The sequence below is a fragment of the Oncorhynchus keta genome, chromosome 29, assembly GCF_023373465.1.
Source record: "Oncorhynchus keta strain PuntledgeMale-10-30-2019 chromosome 29, Oket_V2, whole genome shotgun sequence".
Taxonomy (NCBI): domain Eukaryota; kingdom Metazoa; phylum Chordata; class Actinopteri; order Salmoniformes; family Salmonidae; genus Oncorhynchus; species Oncorhynchus keta.
The window spans coordinates 21,419,821-21,443,814 of NC_068449.1; the positions used below are offsets into that span (position 1 = coordinate 21,419,821).

Genomic DNA, 23,994 nt, shown 5'->3' on the forward strand with positions numbered 1-23,994 from the left:
CCGAATACAAACAGTGCAGCTATTCCCTCCGCAAGGCATTCAAACAAGCACAGCATCAGTATAGAGACAAAGTAGTTGCAATTCAACGGCTCAAACACGAGACGTATGTGACAGGGTCTACAGTCAATCACGGATTACAAAAAGAAAACCATCCCCGTTGCGGACATCGACGTCTTGCTCCCAGACAAATTAAATAACTTTGCTTGCTTTGAGAATAATACAGTGCCACTGACACGGCTCGCTACCAAAGCCTGTGGGCTCTCCTTCTCCGTGGCCAACGTGAGTAAAACATTTAAACGTGTTAACCCTCGCAGGGCTGCCGGCCCAGACGCCATCCCTATCCGCGTCCTCGGAGCATGCGCAGACCAGCTGGCTGGTGTGTTTACGGACATATTCAACCAATCCCTATCACAGTCTGTTGTCCCCACATGCTTCAAGATGGCCACCATTGTCCCTGTTCCCAAGAAAGCTACGGTATCTGAACTAAATGACTATCGCCCCATTGCACTCACTTCTGTCATCATGAAGTGCTTTGAGAGACTAGTCAAGGATCATATCACCTCCACCCTACCCGATACCCAAGACCCACTCCAATTTGCTTACCGCCCCAATAGGTCCACTGACGATGCAATCACCATCACACTGCCCTATCCCATCTGGACAGGAGGAATACCTATGTAATACCTATGTATAGTTCATTGACTACAGCTCAGCATTTAACACAATAGTACCCTCCAAACTTGTCATTAAGCTCGAGACCCTGGGACTCGATCCGCCCTGTGCAACTATGTCCTGGACTTTGATGGGCCGCCCCCAGGTGGTGAAGGTAGGAAACAACTTCTCCACCCTGCTGAGCCTCAACACAAGAGTGCGTTCTCAGCCCTCTCCTGTTCTCCCTGTTCACCCATGACTGCGTGGCCATGCGCGCTTCCAACTCAATCATCAATTCTGCAGACAACACTACAGTGGTAGGCCTGATTACCAAAAACGACGAGACGGCCTACAGGGAGGAGGTGAGGGCCCTCGGAGTGTGGTGTCAGGAAAATAACCTCTCACTCAACATCAACAAAACAAAGAAGATGATCGTGGACGACAGGAAACAGCAGCGGGATCACACTGTATTCTATACCATCTACTGCATCTTGCCTATGACACACGCCATCGCTCATCCATATATTTATATTTCTATGCATCCCATTACATTTGTGTGTATAAGGTAGTTGTTGTGAATTTGTCAAGATTACTTGTTAGATATTACTGCATAGTTGGAACTAGAAGCACAAGCATTTCGCTACACTCGCATTAACATCTGCTAACCATGTGTATGTGACCAATAAAATTGTATTTGATTTGAGGAGGTCATCCAGGCGATCCTGCTCCTCCTGCACCCCTCACCAATTGTCATGTATCACATAGTAGTGAAAACAATCCATCATCAGATCGTAGTTATTTTCAATCAGGCCCCTATGTCTGAGTCAAAGAAATATTTATTTTTCCCAGTGGGGTAAAAAAAACACACGTAACATGGGACTTGTCCAAATCTATGTGACAGTCTGACACTGCACTTGGACCAACATGAACATTGACATATCTCAATGTTTTTCTTCACAAAGTCTTGTTTCTTTTTGTCCCTGGGAATTGGACTGGCTGCCTTGTGACTCATCTGCCCTCTCTTCGTGACCCACTTCAGCCAAGTCTGCTGCTGTGTGGGAGTTGAGTTCATGCATTGTTTGGATTCCAGCAGGTAAACATGGCATACAGAAGCCTAAACTCAGAGTTTAAGAACCATTCGCGAGCTCTGTCTAGTATCATCCCGAGATGTTTAGGAGAGACATTGTCAACAATCTAAGCAATAATTCAGAATTTGCATATATCAATTAAACCTGATGCATGTTTTTTTCTAGACCACTGAAATACATGCAATTTGAAAAAGAGCCCACTGGACAATGTTCATGACTCTCTAACTATGACTTTAAGTGACATGTCATCCACCAAACAGCAAATTCAAAAGAATATGGGAAAGTTGTTCATGGACAGTTTAATGGGAAACCGGTTGCCTATGTGGTGTTTTCAGAAATCAAAGAACCAAGAAAAAACAGAATACAGTGAAAGTACAAAGCAGTTACATTGTTTCGTAGGGTTATATTGCCATCTAGTGTAGAATAATACAACTGCATTGTACGACTAACATTGTTACAGGAGTAGTTAGTATAAATTGGCCTACATAGGACAACTAGTCAGTTGTACAACTGAATGCCTTCAACTGAAATGTGTCTTCCGCATTTAACCCTCTGAATCAGAGAGGTGCGGGGGGCTGCCTTAATCGACATCCACGTCTTTGGGTTATGAGCAAATTAATTATGCAAATTGTTACCATCTATAATTGTGTTCCAGCATATTTAAACAAATTCACTTTCCTCCACTTGTGTTGTGTCTCATACTTTTTGTCAGGCACTTGAGTCACAAACACAGGAACAAAGTCCACTTCTTCACTGGATCCATGAACTAGGGTGAATGAAAATGTATTATTAAAACATAGCCTGCATATGAATAACAAATTACCATATTCAAATTCTGAGTCTGAATCTACGTAAGGTTATCAATTTGCTGTGCCATATCCCATGCAAAAGAAAGCTGATGATTTATAACACCATTTTCCAAGTTCTTTAGTTTATCATGGAATCGTAATTTGGCATGTGAGTACTATGACTCACATTGTCCTCAAAGCTCCAGTCAATGTGCATTGTAGACAGTATCCACACTGATCAGCATTCTGAAATGATACTATTTGACTTACTACTGGAAGGAGCCAGGACCAAAAATATCCTTGTATTTTCTGCTTCATCTGCACATTCTGAATATATGTTGGGTTTTAGCTGCTGCACAAAAATTGGTAGAAAATATCCTTCAGCATATACACATTCTCACATCAGAATCGCCTTCATTTGTCAAGTACATTTACACACTTTGAATTTTACTTGGTGATATGGTGCTGCATTAACTTCTGTGTACTCTCCGTATCCTTGTGCTTACCAATAGTTCCTTCCATAGTTGATAGAACTCCTTGAAGATCCTTGAAGCCAGGATTTTGTCAAGTACTTAAAATGTCTTAATGTCCTTCTGGACTTCTGGATCTTCGTTCTCCTCATCAGATACATCTCCAATCAAGTGAACTGGAAATTCATACTGTCACAGGCCGGCTCATAGCCTGTGGCAAAAATGAGGGGACACGAACAACAGGTATAGGCCAATCAAAAAGGTTCTTTATTATAAACCAAAAACTATTAAGTTTAAACAAAGAAAAGGGAATGAGGTGTGAAAGTATCATAATGTAGGATGTATGTAAAGTGCAGGGATGCGTGCATCTGTGTGTGTGAATATGACTGAGTGAAAACTACGTAAAACTACAAAGGAACAAACAAAACAGGATCATACCTGGAGGAGCAGAGAGAGAGACAAGAGTGGTTTAGTGAAGCAGTTTAAATACCCTGAGCCCATGTGGCTCCAATCACTAACGACCCTCTGCCTGCAGGAGGAACCGCCCCTGCAATGCAGAGGGGCCGTGACACCCCCTTCATTAAAATGAGGGTCCCACCCTCAACCCAAATTTCGGCCCAACATATTCAAAACAATCCAAAGTTCCCCCAAATGAAAAAAAAGGATACCAGTCCCGGCACCTAGAAGTAGCCCCGTGTCCCCCAGCTGACTGTCCGCCCCTCAAACTCGGCAGCCCTGGTACCTGGGGAGCAATTTAAGAGGAAAGAGGCGCAGACAGCCCATAGGGGTCAGCAGAGAGAAGATACAAACTAGGTTAAAGGAGCACAGGACAGAGCATCAGCAATGATATTATCCTTACCACTAATGTGTCTAATATCAAGGTTGAATGGTTGCAAGAACAAAGTCCAACGCATCAGGCGCTGGTTGGGATCTTTAAAGATGAACAAACACAATTCGTTTTTTCACTATTCTTTACCACTTATTCCAATTTCAAAGTGATATAGAGTGCATTCGGAAAGTATTCAGACCCCTTAACTTTTTCCACATTGTTACGTTACAGCCATATTCTAAAATTGATTAAATTGTTTTTTCCCCTCATCAATCTACACAAAATACCACATATACAATTTAAAATTACAACTGAAATATCACATTTACATAGATATTAAGACCCTTTACTCAGTACTTTGTTGAAGCACCTTTGGCAGCGATTACAGCCTTGAGTCTTATTGGGTATGACACTACAAGCTTGGCACACATGTATTTGGGGAGTTTCTCCCCTTCTCTGCAGATCTTATCAAGATTTGTCAGGTTGGATGGGGAGCGTCACTGCACCATGCTGCCACCACCAAGCTTCACCGTAGGGATGGTGCCAGGTTTCCTCCAGACGTGATGCTTGGAATTCAGGTCAAAGAGTTCAATCTTGGTTTCTCATGGTCTGAGAGTCCTTTAGGTGCCTTTTGGCAAACTCCAGACGGACTGTCATGTGTATTTTATTGAGTAGTGGCTTCTGTCTGGCCACCCTATCATAAAGGCCTGATTGGTAGAGTACTGCAGAGATGGTGGTCGAATCTCCACAAAGGAACTCTGGAGCTCTGTCAGAGTGACCGTCTGGTTCTTGGTCACCTCCCTGACCAAGACTCTTCTCCCCAAATTGCTCAGTTTGGCTGGGCGGCCATTTCTAGGAAAAGCCTCGGTAGTTCCAAACTTTTTCCATTTAAGAATGAGGTAGGCCACTTTGTTCTCAGGGACCTTCAATGCGGTAGAAGTTTTTTGGTACACTTCCCCAGATCTGTGCCTCGACACAATCCTGTCTCAGAGGTCTACGGACAGTTCCTTCCACCTCATGGCTTGGTTTTTGCTCTGACATGCACTGTCAACTGTGGGACCTTATATAGACAGATATAGACAGGTGTGTGCCTTTCCAAATCATGTTCAATCAATTGAATTTACCACAAGTTGTAGAAACATCTCAAGGATGATCAATAGAAACAGGATGCACCTGAGCTCAAGCTTGATAAGTTTTTTTTTCGCCAGGGTCACATACAGCTGACATGTTGGTCATTGAAGTCCACAACCGAAGGGAAAAGGTGATAGAAAGAGAGCGCGAGAAGGAATACAACGTTACTGCAATGAAAGTGAACTTTGTTTACAAGTGATCAGGGGTGTATTCATTCTGATGATTCTGTTGAAACATGTTTCTTAAAAACGGAAGCAAACGGAACAAAACATACCTGAATTTGTCCAATAGAAACTCTTGTTTGCAACTGTTGGACTAATAATTACACCCTATATTAGCTAGATGCAGGTAAGTGTGCAAGGCGGTATTCAATGTGTCACTGTCTGTCAGCTCATATTTTTCTCTCGACCTGTGTGCACCTATGTTGTAAATGTTCATTCATAGGCTAGGTTGTAGCAACCTCATGATGTAGGGAATGTATCATGTAATAGCCTAAACCTGTAGTCCATGTTACATTGACCTGGGTGAATGGAATACTAATGGCAGTCATCCAATATGCTGTAATAGAAATAAGGCCATACTCATTAAAAATCATCCTCTCTCATCTTAAACGGCACTGACCGCCACTGGTAGATAGAGGCTATCTAGAGTTTAACTGGCCGTGGTAGCTACTACAGTAGCCGCTAGTAGTTCATTCATCAGTCGAGAAGAGATGAGACATTGACGAACGTAACATGTCAGTTACACTACTAACTCAACACTGAAAAAAAAAATATGTCAAGCAGCACTTAACTTGCCATCTAGCCCAGTCAACTAAAGAGTAGTCAGTTTCTGCTCTGCTTGTTTTTCCAACTCGAAGAAAAAGCGCAACACAGACAGCAGCCTCTGTTCATCTCTCCCGTGCTGGTACTACACGCCAGACTTTCAGAAGCTTTGCCTTCACAAAGCCTGTCCGCGCCGTCCGCGCCCTCTGTGGTGTCAGTGCGGTCCTAAATCCAGCTGGCTGAAATGGAAAACAGCCTACCCGCTCTGAGGCATCCGCATGGTCCTAAAGCATACAGTTGCCGCGTTTCGTATCACAATGCAATTATTCAACTGGGGGGAATAAACATGCAATATTCTCCACCATGCAACTTGTGCATGTAGATACGATAGCTACCTGCTTATTGTTGGGGACATCATCGCTCAGGACCACCAGGGACGTTGGGCTGGGGTGACAAACTCCTCCGAGATTTAATCTAAACTCCCTCTCATAATATCCATCGATGCCTTGCCCTTGACGCTCAGGTAACGTAACCCAAGATTAGAATACCGTCAGACAATTTTGCAAGACATTTGAGGTAATTAAACAACATGTCCTATTGTATTGTAACGACCCTGGGTTTATAACCGCGGAAATCGATTATGCCGCACGAGCATGCTTTTGCGGCACAGTCGATAGCGCGCCGGACCTCGGGCTCGAAGGTTCGAGACCTGCTCCCTGCTGTTTCATTACATTGGTGTCAGAAGTGATCGGACCTCGCATCCATGACAGTACGTGTGCTTGGCCGGTGAGCGCGTTCCTGTAAAACGTAGTCGCAAGCTAGCGCGAGGACGCGCTCTTTGAAAGGAGGGAGTAGTGTAACGACCCTTTGTTTATAAGCGCGGAAATCGACCCTCACGCACGAGCAAGCTTTTGCGGCACAGTCGATAGCGCGCCGGACCTCGGGCTAGAAGGTCGAGGGTTCGAGACCTGCTCCCTGCCTGTTTCATTACAGTATTGTACATGAAATTATACATATTAAGTCTACCTTATTGCAGCGATGAGGTAGCCGTGATAATGCTTTTTATTTTGGACTGGTATCTAAGGACGCACAAGACCCGGATGTGGTAACTATACAAAAGTTGTATCTTTATTGGTTAATTTTCTTTTCACAATAACATACTTCGATGGAAGAGACCAAATCGAGGCAGCTCAGCAGGTACAATTAATTCATTATTTATATGGCTCAGCCTAGCAGCAAAGCCGTTGCGAAGCTAGTCTAGCGGGGAGGCGATTAGCAGTCTCCCCTGACCGCGCATAGTTGATGCTTTTAGTGAGGGACAATTGCCGTTTTACAGAAACTGATTAGGCACACAGTGAGCGTGTACAGTAGAACAGGGTGGAGGAGGACCTGACTGTCCGTGTTGTTGTGTGGGTAAACGAAGAGATTAGCTGGCTAGGTATAGCTGACGTTGCTAACTACAAGCAAAGGTAACGATAATGGTTTATTGTTGTTAACATAGCTACTGTAGTTAGCGTTACGTGATTCACAGTTAGCTAGCGTTGTTATGCTGACGAGGTCTAGTGTGAGAAAGAACGTTATCGACAGTAGCAATCTAATGTTAACCAGCTGGTGTTCTCTACGTAACATTAATCAGCCGCTGCTAGCCAGGTATTGTGGTGTGTAGGTAGTAGGTAACGTCTATGTACTATATATATATATATATATATATATATACACACACAAAAGTATGTGGCCACCCCAACAAATTAGTGGATTCAGTTATTTCATTTTATACACCCGTTGCTGACAGGTGTATAAAATCGAGCACACAGCAATGCAATTTCCACAGACTAATATTGGCAGTAGAAGGGCCTTACTGAAGAACTGTGACTTTCAACGTGGCACCGTCATAGTATGCTACTTTTCCAACAAGTCAGTTCATAAAATTTCTGCCCTGCCCGTTCAACTGTAAGTGCCGTTATTGTGAAGTGGAAACGTATAGGAGTAACAACGCCCCAGTCGTGAAGTGGTAGGCCACACAAGCTCGCAGAACGGGACCAACGATTGCTGAAGAGCATAGCGCGTAAAACTCATATGTCCTTGGTTGCAACACTTCTACCGAGTTACTTCCAGAGGCTGTTTGGAACATCAGTCAGCACAAGAACTGTCTTCTGGAGCTTCATGAAATGGATTTCCATTGCCAAGCAACCACACAATAGCCTAAAATCACAATGCCAAGCGTCGGCTGGAGTGGTGTAAAGCTCGCCGCCATTGGACTCTGTGGAAACGTGTTCTCTGGCGTGATGAATCACGCTTCACCATCTGGCAGTCCGATGGAGGAATCTGGGTTTGGCTGATGCCAAAAGAATGCTACCTGCCCGACTTCATAGTGCCAACTGTGAAGTTTGGTGGAGGAGGAATGGTCTGGGGCTGTTTTTCATGGTTCGGGCTAGGCCCCTTAGTTCCAGTGACAGGACATCTCTTATACAATGACATTCTAGACAATGCTGTGCTTCCAACTTTGTGGCAACAGTTTGAGGATGGCCCTTTCCTGTTTCAGCATGACAATGCCCAGTGCACTAAGCGAGTTCCATACAGAAATTGTTGTCAAGATTGTGTGGAAGAACTGAACTGACCTGCACAGAGCCCTGAACTCAACCCCACCTAACGCCTTTGGGATTAATTGGAACGCCAACTGCGAGCCAGGCCTAATCGCCCGACATCAATAATGCTCTGGTGGCTGAATGGAAGGAAGTCCCCGCAGTAATTTTACAACATCTAGTGGAAAGCCTTTCCAGAAGAGTGGAGGCTGTTATAGCAGCAAAGGGGGGACCAACTCCACATACTTGTGGCCACATACTTTTGGTAATGTAGCTAATAGATTTCCTCTCTGCTATCTGGTTAGTATAAAGGTGCTATAAGCAGAAATTGCATGAATTCTAATAGTTCTCCTAAATGTGACAAAACAAACCACTGAGTGTAGAGAATTATTGTACCGTATTTTCAATAACCAAAAATATTTTATTTTCAGCTGTTTGAAGTTGATGTAAGTTGATGTAAGTAAAATATGCAAATATTAAACATAAGAAAGTGGAAGCACAGAAATGTTTTCCCGAGTAGCGCAGTGATCTAAGGCACTGCATTTCAGTGCTTGAGGCGTCACTATAGACACCCTGGTTTGATTCCAGGCTGTAGCACAACCGGCTGTGATTGGGAGTCCCATAGGGCGAGGCACAACTGCCGTCGTCCGGGTTTGGCCGGTGTAGGCCGTCATTGTAAATAAGAATTTGTTCTTAACTGACTTACCTAGTTAAATAAAGATTTTTTTTAAGTACTTTTATTTGGCCACAGAGCAGGTCTACTGCTTCTTAAACTTGTTTCAATGAGTATGACAGATCTATAACTCAGCTTTCTTTGAATTTGGTTGGTTTGCCCAAAAAGTTACTTGACTTTTGTTTTTAACTTGGTTTGGGAGGACATACCAAGACCGTAGTTACATTACCTAGTTAATTAGCTAGCTAGGTAGTTATCAAATAGGATGCTAGTATGAGTGTCTTTGGCCGTAACTTAACTACAGTCAGATCTTTTTTTGTTTAGCCTTTATTTAACTAGGTAAGTCAGTTAAGAACAAATGATTATTTGGCCTACCCCGTCCAAACCCTCCCCTAACCTGAACGATGCTGAGCCAATTGTGCGCCGCCCAATGGGACTCCTGATCACAGCCCGTTGTGATACAGCCAAGGATCGAACCAGGGTCTATTGTGCGCCACTTAGTTCTCATTGGACCCAAATAAAGGGTCAGTGCTATTCGGGATACTTGGAAAATCCCTTCCCTAAACTACAACCGTAACCATTTAAATGTCAACTTCAATGGGGATAGGGACGTCCCAAGGGTCCGTGATTGCATGGTCCCCAAACAAAGCATCTGCTCTTTCTTGATCTTGGGATATATGCATTAGACTCAGTAAAATGTGACTTTGCAGTTGCTAGTAAATAATAATTAGAACTTGGACAGGGTTGATTATTTGGGGGGTGGGCGACAACTCCGTTCAGTTGTCACTCATTAATTAATTCTGGTCTTCTATCCCTAGGTTGAGCTAAATCCCTCTGCAGTGGAAGTAAAATATGTGCAATGGAATGGTAGAGTCAATGTCAAAAGCCCTTGAGCTGCTCACCTCAGCTGACAAGCGGGCACTTTCACTGTTGCTCTTTCTGACTGTGCTATCCACGGGACAAGGGTCAGGTAAGAGATCTCTCGTCAGCAAAATCCCCCCCACACATCTCTGTTCCATACATTACTGTTATGCTGCTACAATTCCGCTTCTCTCTTTCAGTCTAATAATGCAGGATGTACATTAACCTACTGTATGTGGTAAATTATAACATCGGAATTGGGTTTATTTGAACAAACAACTGGCCAACACATGAGCTACACTCAATATTAAGGTGTCAAGTCCCCACATCCTCTCCCTCTCATAGCTGATGAGTAAAAGATGCTGGATGGAGTGAGTGAAGCTGTTGCTAGAAGTCCCACTCACCTCCCACTGCCTTTGTGACTCATTGATATTATATAAACCTCATAAAAACCACTTATAGCGAGGCCCTTAACAACAGTGTTTTAAACCCAAAATATAGCAGGGGGAAAAAACAACAGTATGCGCTAGCATCAATCATGACCTTTTGTCCCTCGTCAGGATGTGTGAGGCCATTCATGGTGCAGAACAGCTGGGTCAACCTGACAGAGACCAACAGGGGTTCCTTCCCTGTGGGCACGGTGCTCCAGTACAGCTGTGACCCAGGCTATCTGGCTGATGGGCCCAGCATCATCACATGCAACCCCCTGGGCCTCTGGACCTCAGACCCACCCCACTGCAAACGGAGTGACGGTGAGTGGCTCTCTACAATGTGGCCACCAGTATGACTCATTGTGAACAGGATTATGTATTTCCATTTGAACAACAAAGTTGATACCAAAATGTGGATAATGTAGGATTATAACTTTACAACATGATTGTGTTGTTTCTGACCAGCAGTGTGCCGGCCTCTGTTTGAGCCTGAGAATGGAGGGTACACCTGCCACCCGTCTCCCTGCCATCGGCTAGGCCAGGGCACTGTGATCGAGTACTTCTGTGATGAAGGCTTCATCCTGAAGGGAGACTACAAGTACAAATATCTTACCTGTCAGGATGGGGAGTGGGACGGCCCCATGCAAATGAGCTGTGTCAACCAAGGATGTGCGAGGCCGTTTATGGTCCAACATGGGTCAGTCAACCTGACAGAGACCAACGGGGCTTCCTTTCCTGTCGGCACGGTGCTCCAGTACAGCTGTGACCCAGGCTTCCTGGAGGATGGGCCCAACATCCTGACCTGCACCCTCCTGGGCCACTGGTCCTCAGACCCACCCCGCTGCATACACAGTGATAGTACTAATAGCTTTACTAAATACTCTGAATTCATTCCACACACACTAACATATTTGGAAGTCTAGAATATGTTTTGTGAACTCACGGATGATGGTTCTCTTGTTTCTTGTCAACAGTGTGTCTGCCTCCATTTGAGCCAGAGAATGGGGGTTACACCTGCCACCCGTCCCCCTGCCATAGACTGAACCATCGCACTGTGATCGAGTACTTCTGTGATGAAGGCTACATCCTGAAGGGAGACTACAAATACCTGACCTGTCAGGACGGGGAGTGGGACGGTCCCATGCAGATTAGCTGTCTCCTGGACCAAGGTTGGTCTTACTCTTCAGAGTTCAGTGTTAGGTAGCTTGAACTATTTGCTTTTTGTTGTATCAATCTGCAAGATGAAATTTACTAATATTATTGCTTTTTTCAAGCCTCAAGAGCGACTGCAAACCTGCACACATTTTGCGTACCATGCACGCAATTTGAGGTCAAAGTATGCTGGTACAATAAACTATTATAAAATGGGCACGTTGCGGTAGTAGGCATTGACGAGCAAGGAAACCTATGTTGCGGTAGTTCAGTGAGTGTCGCTGCTTGGATGGAAACAGACATGGCAGAGAGCTGTTCCGCTAATATGTCCTTCACAAAAGGTTATGTTAGACTGTTAAACATTAGTAGGCCTATGTTAATTAATCACTTCTTGATCTGTCCTCTTGATACAGTTGTATGTCGACAGTGGACTGCAAATGATGTGATAATAGTCTGTTCACCAATGACAAGGCATGTTGAATGAATGGTAGCCTAGTAGTCAAACTTGATGGATTAGGTCAGGGATGGAAATATGATGGGGGGGAGAACATTGAAACAAGTCTAAGAAGCGGTAGATCTGCTCTGTGGGCAATTCTTTATTTATTGTATACCTTTATTTAACTAGGCATGTCAGTTAACAACAAATGATTTACAATGACAACCTACACCGGCCAAACGCCGACGCCGCTGGGCCAATTGTGTGCCGTCCCATGGGACTCCCAATCGCGGCCGGTTGTGATACAGCCTGGATTTGAACCAGGGTGCCTGTAGTGACGCCTCTAGAACTGCGATGCAGTGCCTTGGACTGCTTTGCTGCTCAGGAGGCCTAGTTCAGTTGTGTCATATTCCAAATAACCTACAGTAAACTAGACTACTACATTGCATCCAGTAGTTGGAATTGTTCAGATTTTTCTCCCCTCCAAAAATTAAGTCAGTTAAATTTTCACTCAAATGTAACCTAGAAACATTTCATTGAGATGAAATTTCATCAATTTAATTTAGGATCAAACACAAGACTTCTGTGTTGGCTATGTTGTTTGATATAAAATCCTAGGGAGAGCCCTGTATGCATTTAAGCATATCTCTTCTAGTTAGCTATCGAGGAGCAGCCAATTACCAAGTACCATACCAGTCTAAAGCCTCACATTCCTACTTAGGCAGTCTTCTGTCAACATCATTAGGCAAAAAAAAGTTAATTGCTTATGATGTGAGCAGTGTGGGTGTCACACGTGCGCTGTCGTGGGGGCCGGCGGTGGCACCACCGTGCTGAATTGGTACTCCTAAATATTCTTCAAGTTTGGCAGGTCTGTGACACTGTTTGCACTTGGGCTGATTGCCTGATTCCCCTCTTCCAGACAGAGACCCTGCCCTGCCGTTGGGCATACCCACCCTGTCCATCGTGGCCTCCACTGCCAGCTCTGTAGCCCTCATCCTGCTGCTGGTGGTCCTGTTTGTCCTGCTGCAGCCAAAACTCAAGTCCTTCAACCACAGCCGGTGGGTGGCCTGAAACTACAGACATGCTTATTCAGCATCAGCTATGGTAGACTTATCCTAGCTATTTGTGTACTCCAGGGGTGTGCATGTCTCATAAAACTAGCTCATAAGTCTCTAACGTAATGAGTAATTAACAGTTTCACTCCTCTCTGGTCCCCCTCACAGCCGTGAGCAGGGGGTGTCAGGCCAGCCCGTGTCCATCATGGTGGAGGGGGTGCAGGTGGCCCTGCCCTCCTATGAGGAGGCGGTGTGTGGCGGAGGGGGTCTGAGTCTCAGCTCTGAGTCCCGGGTCCAAATAGTGCTGTCAGAGGGCCAGCAGGCTGCAGGGACGACCGAGCCGCTCATTGCACAGGCCAGGCCCTCCACCCTCTCCCAGCTCTCAGAGATGGCATTGGTTCACCCAGTACCACCATCCTTCACTTCTTCCCCTTCATACTCCTCCTGCTGGGGCCCGGAGCAGGCTGCTGCTGCAGCGCCTTCACCTTCACAGCGGAGGGACTCCACTGGCAGTGAGCAGCACAGTCTGCCCCTCCTCAACTCTGAGATGGACTACACTGACGGTAGGCCCCCTATCAACATGTCTCTCCAAACAGGCCTCTTCACACATGTATTGGTTGATAATGCCCATATATGCATACGGCGTATTGATGATGTCTCTTTGTTCCTGCAGATATGCCTTTGTTAAAGGAGGCCTGAATCATGCTGCAGCCACTTGGGCGTACATTAGAGACATCCAGGGTTGCTGTTGTGCGGCTGTGTTGAGTCAGAGGCATGTATGAAGCTCCCCACTGCAGCAGCTGCCAACACAAGACTACCCACCAGCCTCCTCCAGGGGCACTAAGTGAGGCCGTGTCATGCTCAGCAGAATGTTGCTTCTCCCCCATCCAGAGGAGGGCTCAGAGGGGTTTAACATGTACATAATGCTTAGCCATTTTCTAAGTGTCTGACACTTGTTCTTTTAACCATTGGCTTAGCACAGGGACGTAACTGTAAAAGAATGACCACCCTGTATGTTGGATGGTCTTCTGGAAAGCTCGATATGACATTTGAAAATTCTCTTTACAGCATTACATGTATTTTTTTTCAGTGGTTAAACACATTTTATGAGCTAATCATTGCACCCATCACCTATTTGTACCATGTCGACCTGTTTTTACATGATCACTGCAGAACATGCACAGCAGCATGTTAGGAATGATGCATGAAGACCACTGCAACTTAGATTGAACTGGTCATTCACACATACACAGATTTGACCATTTATGCTCGATAAGGTAAGTAAGAGTAACTTGTGATAATATTCTGAATGGGGTTCTTAATGGCACAACTAATTGATGTCACGTATCCATTCTGATCATAGTTTTGAGCGCAGTGTTTTTTTTTTTCATGCACTTATTAGATGATTTTGCTGAAGGCCAGTGTTCCCTAGGTTGAGGCACACCTCTCAGCTTATTGACATTGGGCTTAGTGTTTATATCCTCTTATTCATGTCAGTACACCTTTTCCCAGGTGGCCTTAGAGCTCCACTTCTATGCACAAAAAGCATTTGTATTGAGGTTCCTTCCTAAAAAAAAGGATTTTAAAATTGTCCATTTTCGCTCTTCACAGCTCCGTGATGTAACAAATTGGAGCATAGTTGGTGGTTCTTGGAGACCTGACAATGTTACACTTTATATTTATTTGTGGGTTTAAAATGATGCATTAAGTTAAGATGGGTAAACTAAATTGAGGATTTAGTATATTCATGTCCAGAATGCTGTTGATCAGCCATGGTTGCTTGGATGCTTCCACAATTCTTGAGAAAGCATATTAAGACGTGTCTTTTAACATTGCCACCTTGGTGGACTCATAAGGACATAATATAAGGAAGACTAAAGTTAATTGGGTTAACCATAGTTCAAAACAGATCATTATTGTTATGTACAGAAGCTTAGTGTCATGTCTTTTCAAATGGTTTCAGTTGCTTTGAGACTACACAATGCAATTGGTGTAAAGATAGTATTTTAATATTTGAAAAAAGGTTTGTTAATTTTACTCTGTAAATACCCTGTTTATAATTTTGAATAAATATAATTTGAGCTGTGCAAGGTTTTGTCCTTGTCAACTAATTCCATTCTTCAACAGTTCAACCTCTTTTTGTGGACATTCTGACAGCACTAGGTGGCATTGTAATGCACTTTATTTATAAAGAACCCACTTCTTGAAAATACATTTTGACATAGAGGCTTTTTTGTAATTAAACATCACAATTTTTGTTTTCATAAAACTGCAACAAAGATGGAGACCCTGTACAACTTTATGCTGCTTTTATGTCCTCTACAGAAATTACCCCATTGTCATTGTGTATTTGGTTAAAACCTTAATCTACATTATACATTTTTTTATATTTACTCTAAGTATAAAATACCTGGGCATAATTTATTGTCAAAATGCTAAATATTGGCAGTAGATAAAGTGTTTAAATTCATTATCTTCTCTAGAAATAAAAGCTTGTCAATATAAATACAGTTACTCCTTCTTTTCTCCAGTTAGTATCTAGTGGCTTAGACACTGCATTCCAACTACAGTATACAGTTGCATTGGTAAAATTGTGCTGCACATCGCCAGCTAGTTATGTTGCCCTAAAAACCCATACATTTGATGTCATTGAAGTGACTAAGCGATGACCATATTAGACTACCATCTTCTGTTCTCAACACATCCTGATTGTCTGAGGTGTCCCCCTCCATTCCAATGCTGTGGTCTTGGTTCCTGTCCTGGGCCTGTTCAGTTTGGTCCGCTGTCCTCCTGTGGCCGCTCCATCTCTATGGGCCTCTCCCATATGGGACCTATAGAACCTTCACTTCCTCTATTTTACCGGCCACTGTCATGTATACAGGCTTTGCTATGGGAGAGAAAAATAGATTTCTTTAGAAAGATTGCCTATATTTTCTCAAACAGTCTGGCGCACTGTAACAACAGCAGGGGTAAGGGGACAGTACATTCTCTGAGCCACGCTACCCTAGTGTTACCCAGGCAGCTGTGACACTTACCCTCAGCTGGTGGCTCGAAGCTTTGGTAACATCTGAAGAGGATGATGAAAAGCAGCGCCTCGCCTCCCTGGAATAGGATGTAGATTAGCGGGAACAGATACAGGGGGCCAATAACCTCCGGGGGAAATGCCACTTTCAAGATGGTGGAACACAGCTGGATGTTTTGACAGCCTGTCTCCATAGAAATAGTCCTTCTGCATCTGAGAAAATATTTGTTACATGGTTTGCTCAACTGTATATTATTATTGATAGCTGTGAATGGATGCATACCCCTTGGCCCAGTCTATCCTTGAACCGATGAATACAGCAGTGCACTTACTGATGATTGACTTTGAAGATGGTGGACATGAGGTATCCCAGCAGGTAGCCTGTCAGGGGCATCAGTGCAGCCACGGCCATGAGTTGGGGTGAGAGAAGCACCCGCACTGTTCCCCCAATGGAGATGCCTGACATGACACCAATGGCCACAGTGGCAATTAGTAAGATGCTTAGACCAACCTGTGGAGTAAAAGCTCTGTCAAATCAAACATGCTTTTACAGAGGATGTTAATTCATGTCCTTTCGTAAATAGAAAATGCTATATGAATGAACTTGGATTAGAAACACTATTTTATATACCTTAAGATGTGTCACTTTGTTGACCAAAAATACAGGATCTGGAGTCAAGCTCACCTTGATGATGATCTGAGAGTACTGTGGTACCCGGTGGTTGATGGCTATGCCAATGGCACAGGGCACTAGGGTCATGATGAGAGTTATGGTGATGCCAGTGTAAGGCACAGCGTTTTCCAAATTATTGAAGCCATGGCAATATAGGAAGAGCAGCAGAGGCATCATACCCAGGGCCAAAACAGTAGAACATGTGGTCATTACAATGCTGTAGGATATAAAGAGAAGGGGAGGTTGAAACTTTTGTAATTTCCATTCAATTTTCAATTTTAACTGAGTTTTGGTGATATCCTTGCCAAATCTTAACAATAGAACATGTGTTAACTTTAGTTTAGCATTCAATTGTGAAACAATTGTATAAATGTTTTTGTCCAACATTTTTGTCCAACATGTCCTGCCTAATAATTTTTCTAAATAAAAAAAACCTTCAGATCAAAATGTCAACGAGTTCACCTTAGGTTCATGTCACCCTTCAGGGCCAGGGCGAAGATGTTGGAGAGGTTTCCCCCCGGACAGCAGCCACAGATTAGCACGGTCACAGCCTCGATGGCGCCCAGCTGGAAGATTTTGGCCAGGCTGAAGGCAGTGAGAGGCATGATACCAAACTGGGCCACCACTGCGATGGCCACCCCTTTGGGCTTCAGGATATGGGCCTTGATCTTGGAGATCTCCATGGTGCAGCCCAGGGACACCATGGTGATGAAGAGGCTGATGATGGTGATGCCACTGATGGCCATGCTCATAACCGGGGAGAAGGGGGACTGGAAGCCAGTGGTGACATTATGAGGCGTGATGTTGTAGGTGTTGCTGCCATTCCAAGCTGTCTCATAGCCATCTCGGTACTGTCCCTTTGTCTGGTTCATGGTACCATTCATCCCAAAGCTGTTTGTTTACTTTATATTTAATGAGACACCGAACATGAAAAAAAATGAAGAAACATATCTATGTCAAATGGAGAGCAAATGGTTCAGTGTTGTCTCTTGGACTTGACCAACTGGAGAGTCACAACTCCTCCTATCCACTCTATTACACTTCAGTCTTGTGATCTAAATTTTGAATGGTGTCTACTCTCGACTTCCATCATGAGTATTACTATTTTTACAATGAGACAGTTTGGTACTAGCTACGTTACTCAATGACACCACACAATTCATATATTTGATGAGACTTGAACAATGCAATCTATAAATGTATTTTGCTACCAGGCAACATTTCACCTCAGAAGATGAATCAAATCTATCTATCCTGCAGTGTTGAATGACTCCGTAGCTATGCTGATGATGACACACCAGTCTAGAGAGTTAATACACTACTCTATAAATGTATACCATCATCACTCAGTTCTGACAGCGGTTAGTAAATACTTTCTTAATGCTATTTTTCTTAAAATTGCATTGTTGGCTAAGGGCTTGTAAGTAAGCATTTCACTGTAAGGTCTACTACACCTGTTGTATTCGGTGCATGTGACAAGTAAAATGTGATTTTATTTGAGTATTAGCCTTTGATGTTGCTCAGAGAGATATTCTCCTTGTGACTTTCAGCTGCTACAGAAGCTGAATCGATAAGGGACAAATGATTGTTCAAAGAATATCTCCCTTTCCTATATGTGACTAAAGAGCAAACATACATTTTAGCACAATTAATTGGATAAGTGCGATTTGTTTGTCTACATGGTTTGCTATCCTAATGCGGTTCCCTAGGCACCCACTGAAAGGCTATTCATCAACCCATGCTATTCAGACAGCAACAAACAGGCACAGTGCCCCAAAGAATAGAGTGCAGTGGGGTGCCCAATCATACACGGTTTCCAAGAGGCCTCAAGTAGGGCGAATTTAGTAATTTCTTACAAGTGTCTCAGAACACGTCTTTAATGAAAATATCAGGACCCGAAAGGATATTTTTTACAAAACAGAGTGTAGAAATACACTAAGCATACCAAACATTAGAACCCCCCCCCCCCTTTTTGCACTCAGAACAGCCTCAATTCGTCGGGGCATGGACTGTACAAGGTTCAAAATTGTTCCACAGGGATACTAGGCCATGTTGTCTACAATGCTTCCCACAGTTGTGTCAAGTTGGCTGGATATCCTTTGGGTGGTGGACCGTTCTTGATACTCATGGGAAACTGTTGAGCGTGAAAAACCCAGCAGTGTTGCAGTTCTTGACATAAACCGGCACTTAAATCTGTTGTTTTATTAACCCTCTGAATGGCACACATGCATAATCCATGTCTCAATTGTCTCAAGGCTTAATTAGGTTTTATTATTGGTATTTTTTTCTTGCCCTTACTCATTAGTATTTATTTGCATGTAATGAGATAAACTAAATCTAGATCTGCTTTATGTGTAAATTAGATTACTTTCATGCAGGTCGTGTCTGTGTTTTAAACGTATGAGTCCTGAAGTTTCACTGTAGTTTAACTAGTTATTACATTGTTATTAAAGTCCAATTGATAAAAAATATAAATAAAGTAGATAACAATCCCAGATTATAATGCAAGTAGTAAAGAATTTTCATGACACCTCAAGGCACTGTGATTATTTTTAAAGTATTTTCTTACCTTCATTGTGTGCAGTTTTGTGATGTTCAAGTCTCTGGTCCGCTGAGTGCTTTCTCTCTCTTCTCTCTCTCTCTCTTACTCCCGTCTCTAGCACACACACTTTACCCATCCGTCCTCACATTCTTCTATCTAACCCCATAGCTCTCTATCTAGAACCCCCTGTCACATGGCATTATGGTCACATGTTAGGGGGGCTAACTCCTGCGCAACAGGCTACATCTTCAAATTCATAACAATCATCACATTTCTGTACTCTTTGCCCTCTTACATCCTGGACATATCCAACTGAATATGTTTGTATATGACAGGGGGGTGTTCATGAGACAAAGGAATGCATGTATTTCTTCCCAATTCAACTTTCTTAGCAGAATTGACACAATTGTCACCTAAAAACAGCTTGTTAGATATCCATTGTTAATGATGATGTCAACACTCTTATAAAATGTTTCAGGGCTCTAGAGCTAACATTCAGTACAGCTGAAGATAAGCTGATCACAATACTGTACTAATAAGTTCCAGTAAATGCTCATCCACACCTGCTAATATGAGATGCCAGCTCTGTCCCTTATTTGGCTGTATTTCTATTAGACTTGAGTACCGTGGGAAAGCCCTGTTTAGCATCAATGGGTCAGATTGTGTGGACAAAGTGTAATTGTTGCCAGAGCACTTCAGGAGGATTTTTTCTACTTGGCATTCATGCACATGGAACAAGTATCAATTAATATTACACAACCAGGCTGAAAGTTCAATGCCTTCGCCTGGCAAAGTTGCCAGTCCTTTCAGTGGAGCCCCTCCTCACTTTATGCCATCCTTGGCAACTTGGGACCTTCCAGTCACTACTCACACAACTGGGCCAGAGATGTCAAATAAGGCTGAGTTGTTGATTTTGTAAACAGTGTTTTACGGATTAGTTCAAATAAATGTACTTAGAGCATGTACTGACCAGCTTGCAAGTGTCTTCACTGACATTGTCAACCTCTCCCAGGGGCTATGGTGGTCTGCTTAGTTCCCTCCTGTACTCCCTGTTCACACACGACTGCATGGCCACCACGACTCCAACGCCATCATTCATTTGCAGAAGATACAACGGTGGTAGGCCTGATCACAGACGACAAGGAGACAGCCTATAGGGGGGAGGTCAGAGACCTGGCAGTCTGGTGCCAGGACAACAAACTCTCCCTCAACATCAACAAGACAAAAGAGCTGATCGAGGACTACAGGAAACAGAGGGCCGAGCACGCCCCCATTCACATCGACGCCTATAGTGGAGCGGCTCGAGAGCTTCAAGTTCCTCTGTTTCCACATCACTAAGGGTCTATCATTGTTCAAACACACTAACACAATAGTGAAGAGGGCACAACAATGCCTCTTTCCTCTCAGGTGGCTGAAAAGATTTGGCATGGCATGATCCTCAAAAAGTTCTACAGTTGCAGCATTGAACGCATCTTGACTGGCTGCATCACTGCTTGGTATGGCAGCTGCTTAGCATCCGACCGCAAGGCGCTACAGAGGGTAGAGCGAATGGCCCAATACATCACTGGGGCCGAGCTCCCTGCCATCCAGGACCTCTATACCAGGCGGTGTCAGAGGAAGGCCCTAAAAATGCTCAAAGACTCAAGCCACCAAAGTCATAGACTGTTTTCTCTGCTACCGCACAGCAAGCAGTACCGATGCACCAAGTCTGGAACCAACAGGACCCTGAACAGCTTCTACCCCCAAGCCATAAGACTGCTAAATAGTTAGTTATCCAAAGGGCTACCCGAACTATCTGCATTGACCATTTTCGCACTTACATTTTTGACTCATCACATAGGGTGCAGCTATGGGAAATGATGTAAATATATCACTAGCCACTTTAAACAATGCTACCTTATATAATGTTACTTACCCTACAATATTCATCTCATATGCATACGTATATACTGTACTCTATATCATCGACTGCATCCTTATGTAATACATGTATCACTAGCCACTTTAACTATGCCACTTTGTTTACTTTGTCTACATACTCATCTCATATGTATATACTGTACTCGATACCATCTACTGTATGCTGCCCTGTACCATCACTCATTCATATATCCTTATGTACATATTCTTTATCCCCTTATACTGTGTATAAGACAGTAGTTTTGGAATTGTTAGTTAGATTACTTGTTGGTTATCACTGCATTGTCGGAACTAGAAGCACAAGCATTTCGCTACACTCGCATTAACATCTGCTAACCATGTGTATGTGACAAATAAAATTGGATTTGATTTGATTTATTTACCATCTGTCACTTTATTCCTAGTTATATGTATATATCTACCTTAATTACCTTGTACCCCTGCACAACGACTCAGTATTGGAACCTCTTGTATATAACCAAGTTATCGTTCCTCATTGTGTATCTATTATTATGTGTTTTACTTTTCTATTATTTCCCTATTTGCTTTCTCTCTGCATTGTTGGGAAGTAAGCATTTCACTGTTAGTCCACACCTGTTGTGTGTTACAAATACCAGATATGCATTCTGATTAAACATTTCACTGGAAAAAATGTATGTATGTGATACTATGCTTTGCACGCCATGACAGAGCTTGAAGAAGAAAAAAAAATCTATTTTCAAACCGAACCTGTGCTTTTCTTACTTGCTCACATTCCAGTGTTACAAAAATGTCCTGTGATCCCTTTCGCTGTAGTGGTTGTGGAGCTTAGGCTCACTGGGTGCACACAGCACCTCAGGAAACCAGCATTTACTGAAGTAGGCAGGCAGTTCATGAGACCTGTGTCCACAGGCAGTCCCCAAATATGTGCACTGTTGGATAGTGTTTTACCACATCAAGTGAGCTATGTGTGGGTAAACTTATGCTTTGTAGTTCTTTGGGAAGTTGTAGCTATTTGAGAAATACATTACTTTGACATTTACTCTTTATATATGTAGTGGGTAATATTTAACATATTTATTATATATGCTGTATTATATATACTTCACATGTGACTCGTAATAAGACTAAGCAATTAGCCTATTCAAATGTTTATCTTTATTTGACTCCGTTTAACATTATACAAGGCATAAGCTTAAGTTGCAAAGCATTAACAAGCATTACAAGGCATTATTCAAAGCATGGTCAGAGAGAAAAAGAGAGACAAAGAAACCATGGTTGTGCCATGGCCCATAGCTCATGGGCGAGGGAGAGAGAAAGAAAGAGTGTAGGTAATGTATTTCACCAGTGCAACATATGAGAAAGAGACAATGAATCTAAGACAATTTATAACATCTGAGTTGTTTGGAATCAAAATCTGAGTTGTTGACCAATATTTTTACTGTATAGTTAACCTCTAATCAGATATCAGACCGACAGACCTGTAAAGACAACAGAACCTTTGCTTCGCAGATCTGTGAAAATGGGGGTTGGAGATCAAGACAGAGAATGCTGAATTCCTAAGACAACACAGAGGAAATAGTTGCATATAGTTGATAAGAAAAGTCACATCGGGGCTGCCCTACATATATACAGTATATTGATCAAGAAATATCTGAGGATTCTTTGGAGGAGAGGGGGAAATACGCCAATGGTTGTATGTTGGCCATTGTGTCATGGAAACGGCTGTGAGGGTTGAGGGTAGCATATGGTGTGGCTGGTGATGAATATGACATTAGAAAGAGCTACAGAAGTACAGAAAGTGAAAGTGCTGGTTGTTTTATGGACACTAATTAAGTAAACAGGATGCAAGTTGCCTAGTTGGATTTAGTCTGGCCCTCGGTCTCTGGTAGTGCCTCCTTTGGATATTTATCATTTGACAGTGTCATTATCTTTACTGCTAAAGAATTGGTGTCTAACATAACTTGTACAATAAGCACCGTCGAGTGTTTGTATCATCGACTGTAAGATCATCCATCAACCATCAGAGGATCACATAATTGCAGAATGTCAGATGGTTGGTAAAATGTATGTTTACTTATCTGATTGATTAGGTGAACACCAAACATAATCCCTTTTATGAATTATAGCCTGTTTTCTGTGTGTTTTTGTTTTACAGTACATATACAAAAGCCAATTGTGCAGTTATTTCCTTGATTATCACATATTATCCCGATCTGTGATATGATTTTTTTGTTATTACATGTGAACTCTGCATACCCTCAGATTGTAGCAATGGGAATATTCAGGTGCGTGTAGGGAAACAGCAGGTTTATACAGGTCCTATGGAGAGAAGTGTATGATCAGGGTGAGGAGTGGGGGAGGGATGCTGAAACTGGGCTGCCATCTGGCCTCATAATCACAGGCTACAGAGGGAGAGGCCTGGTTATGATCGCCGCATGCCTATTAGTCTTGTGATCAACGGCCTCTGCAAACAAGAATGATAACCCTGAATGCTTAAGCAGTTAACATGTATAGATTGTACATACATAGGCCTAATTCTGAATAACAATAAACAAGTGAGCAATGATGATATTACTGTGAGTTCTCATCTGTGTGTAGTTTGTTATTATATATAATTTGAAAAAGTAGTTATTGGTCAAAGAGTCTGCCTGTCTCTGTACGTCTGTCTGGATCTCTTTCTATACATATGTATAAATCGCTGAATTAGGATCAGCTATTTCAATGTGTAAGGCAAAATGATCAAAACAGATCCTTGAACAGTTGTAAGGGTATTTTGAGACTTTTCCGTAGCACGGGCGCGTCCAAATAGAGAAGCTTTGTGGGGAATATAGTCCGATTACAGACGGTCACATAATGGTAGGAACCAAACGAGTCACACCAAGGACATCAATACCCATAAAACCTTTCGTCTTCGCACATGCGCTTTACAGACTGTTGTGTCCAT

The 23,994-nt window shown here is 43.1% G+C and overlaps 2 protein-coding genes and 1 long non-coding RNA gene across 10 annotated transcripts; 1 reads left to right on the forward strand and 2 right to left on the reverse strand.

Moving 5' to 3' along the window:
• Nucleotides 1-1,469: 1,469 nt before the first annotated feature.
• Nucleotides 1,470-6,492, reverse strand: LOC127913624 (uncharacterized). Its single transcript, XR_008086207.1, has 2 exons — nucleotides 2,715-6,492; nucleotides 1,470-2,505 (listed from the first exon to the last, which is right to left on the reverse strand). It is a non-coding gene; the product is annotated as an uncharacterized LOC127913624 (long non-coding RNA).
• Nucleotides 6,493-6,676: 184 nt separating this feature from the next.
• LOC118362460 (sushi domain-containing protein 6-like) lies at nucleotides 6,677-15,001 on the forward strand. Of its 7 annotated transcripts, XM_035742804.2 has the most exons (9): nucleotides 6,935-7,190; nucleotides 8,735-8,759; nucleotides 9,795-9,946; nucleotides 10,398-10,589; nucleotides 10,734-11,126; nucleotides 11,243-11,437; nucleotides 12,776-12,914; nucleotides 13,080-13,474; nucleotides 13,585-15,001. In XM_035742804.2, the coding sequence occupies exons 3-9, from the start codon at nucleotides 9,829-9,831 to the stop codon at nucleotides 13,608-13,610; spliced, it is 1,458 nt and encodes a 485-aa protein (XP_035598697.1). In that variant the 5' UTR covers nucleotides 6,935-7,190; nucleotides 8,735-8,759; nucleotides 9,795-9,828; the 3' UTR covers nucleotides 13,611-15,001. The 7 variants fall into 7 exon arrangements, with proteins under 7 accessions (XP_035598698.1, XP_035598696.1, XP_035598700.1 ...); XM_035742805.2 differs by lacking the exons at nucleotides 6,935-7,190; nucleotides 8,735-8,759 and adding an exon at nucleotides 6,677-6,826; XM_035742803.2 differs by lacking the exons at nucleotides 6,935-7,190; nucleotides 8,735-8,759 and adding an exon at nucleotides 6,779-6,918.
• Nucleotides 15,002-15,075: 74 nt separating this feature from the next.
• LOC118362461 (hepatic sodium/bile acid cotransporter-like) lies at nucleotides 15,076-19,341 on the reverse strand. 2 transcript variants are annotated; one of them, XM_035742809.2, is made up of 6 exons: nucleotides 19,176-19,341; nucleotides 17,069-17,508; nucleotides 16,619-16,823; nucleotides 16,266-16,444; nucleotides 15,947-16,013; nucleotides 15,076-15,798 (listed from the first exon to the last, which is right to left on the reverse strand). In XM_035742809.2, the coding sequence occupies exons 2-6, from the start codon at nucleotides 17,488-17,490 to the stop codon at nucleotides 15,781-15,783; spliced, it is 891 nt and encodes a 296-aa protein (XP_035598702.1). In that variant the 5' UTR covers nucleotides 17,491-17,508; nucleotides 19,176-19,341; the 3' UTR covers nucleotides 15,076-15,780. The 2 variants fall into 2 exon arrangements, with proteins under 2 accessions (XP_035598702.1, XP_035598701.1); XM_035742808.2 differs by having other exon boundaries at nucleotides 15,947-16,146.
• Nucleotides 19,342-23,994: the final 4,653 nt, after the last annotated feature.

What these genes read in the sequence shown, in the direction of transcription:
- LOC118362460 (XM_035742805.2), top strand. Translation starts at nt 9,829, where the DNA reads ATGTGCAATGGAATGGTAGAGTCAATGTCAAAAGCCCTTGAGCTGCTC. An exon ending in ATCCACGGGACAAGGGTCAG is followed by an intron (nt 9,947 to 10,397) that starts GTAAGAGATCTC and finishes GTCCCTCGTCAG; the next exon opens with GATGTGTGAGGCCATTCATG. An exon ending in CCACTGCAAACGGAGTGACG is followed by an intron (nt 10,590 to 10,733) that starts GTGAGTGGCTCT and finishes GTTTCTGACCAG; the next exon opens with CAGTGTGCCGGCCTCTGTTT.
- LOC118362461 (XM_035742808.2), bottom strand. Translation starts at nt 17,490, where the DNA reads ATGAATGGTACCATGAACCAGACAAAGGGACAGTACCGAGATGGCTAT. An exon ending in ACTCTCAGATCATCATCAAG is followed by an intron (nt 16,445 to 16,618) that starts GTGAGCTTGACT and finishes TTTACTCCACAG; the next exon opens with GTTGGTCTAAGCATCTTACT. An exon ending in CTTCGAGCCACCAGCTGAGG is followed by an intron (nt 15,799 to 15,946) that starts GTAAGTGTCACA and finishes TCTCTCCCATAG; the next exon opens with CAAAGCCTGTATACATGACA.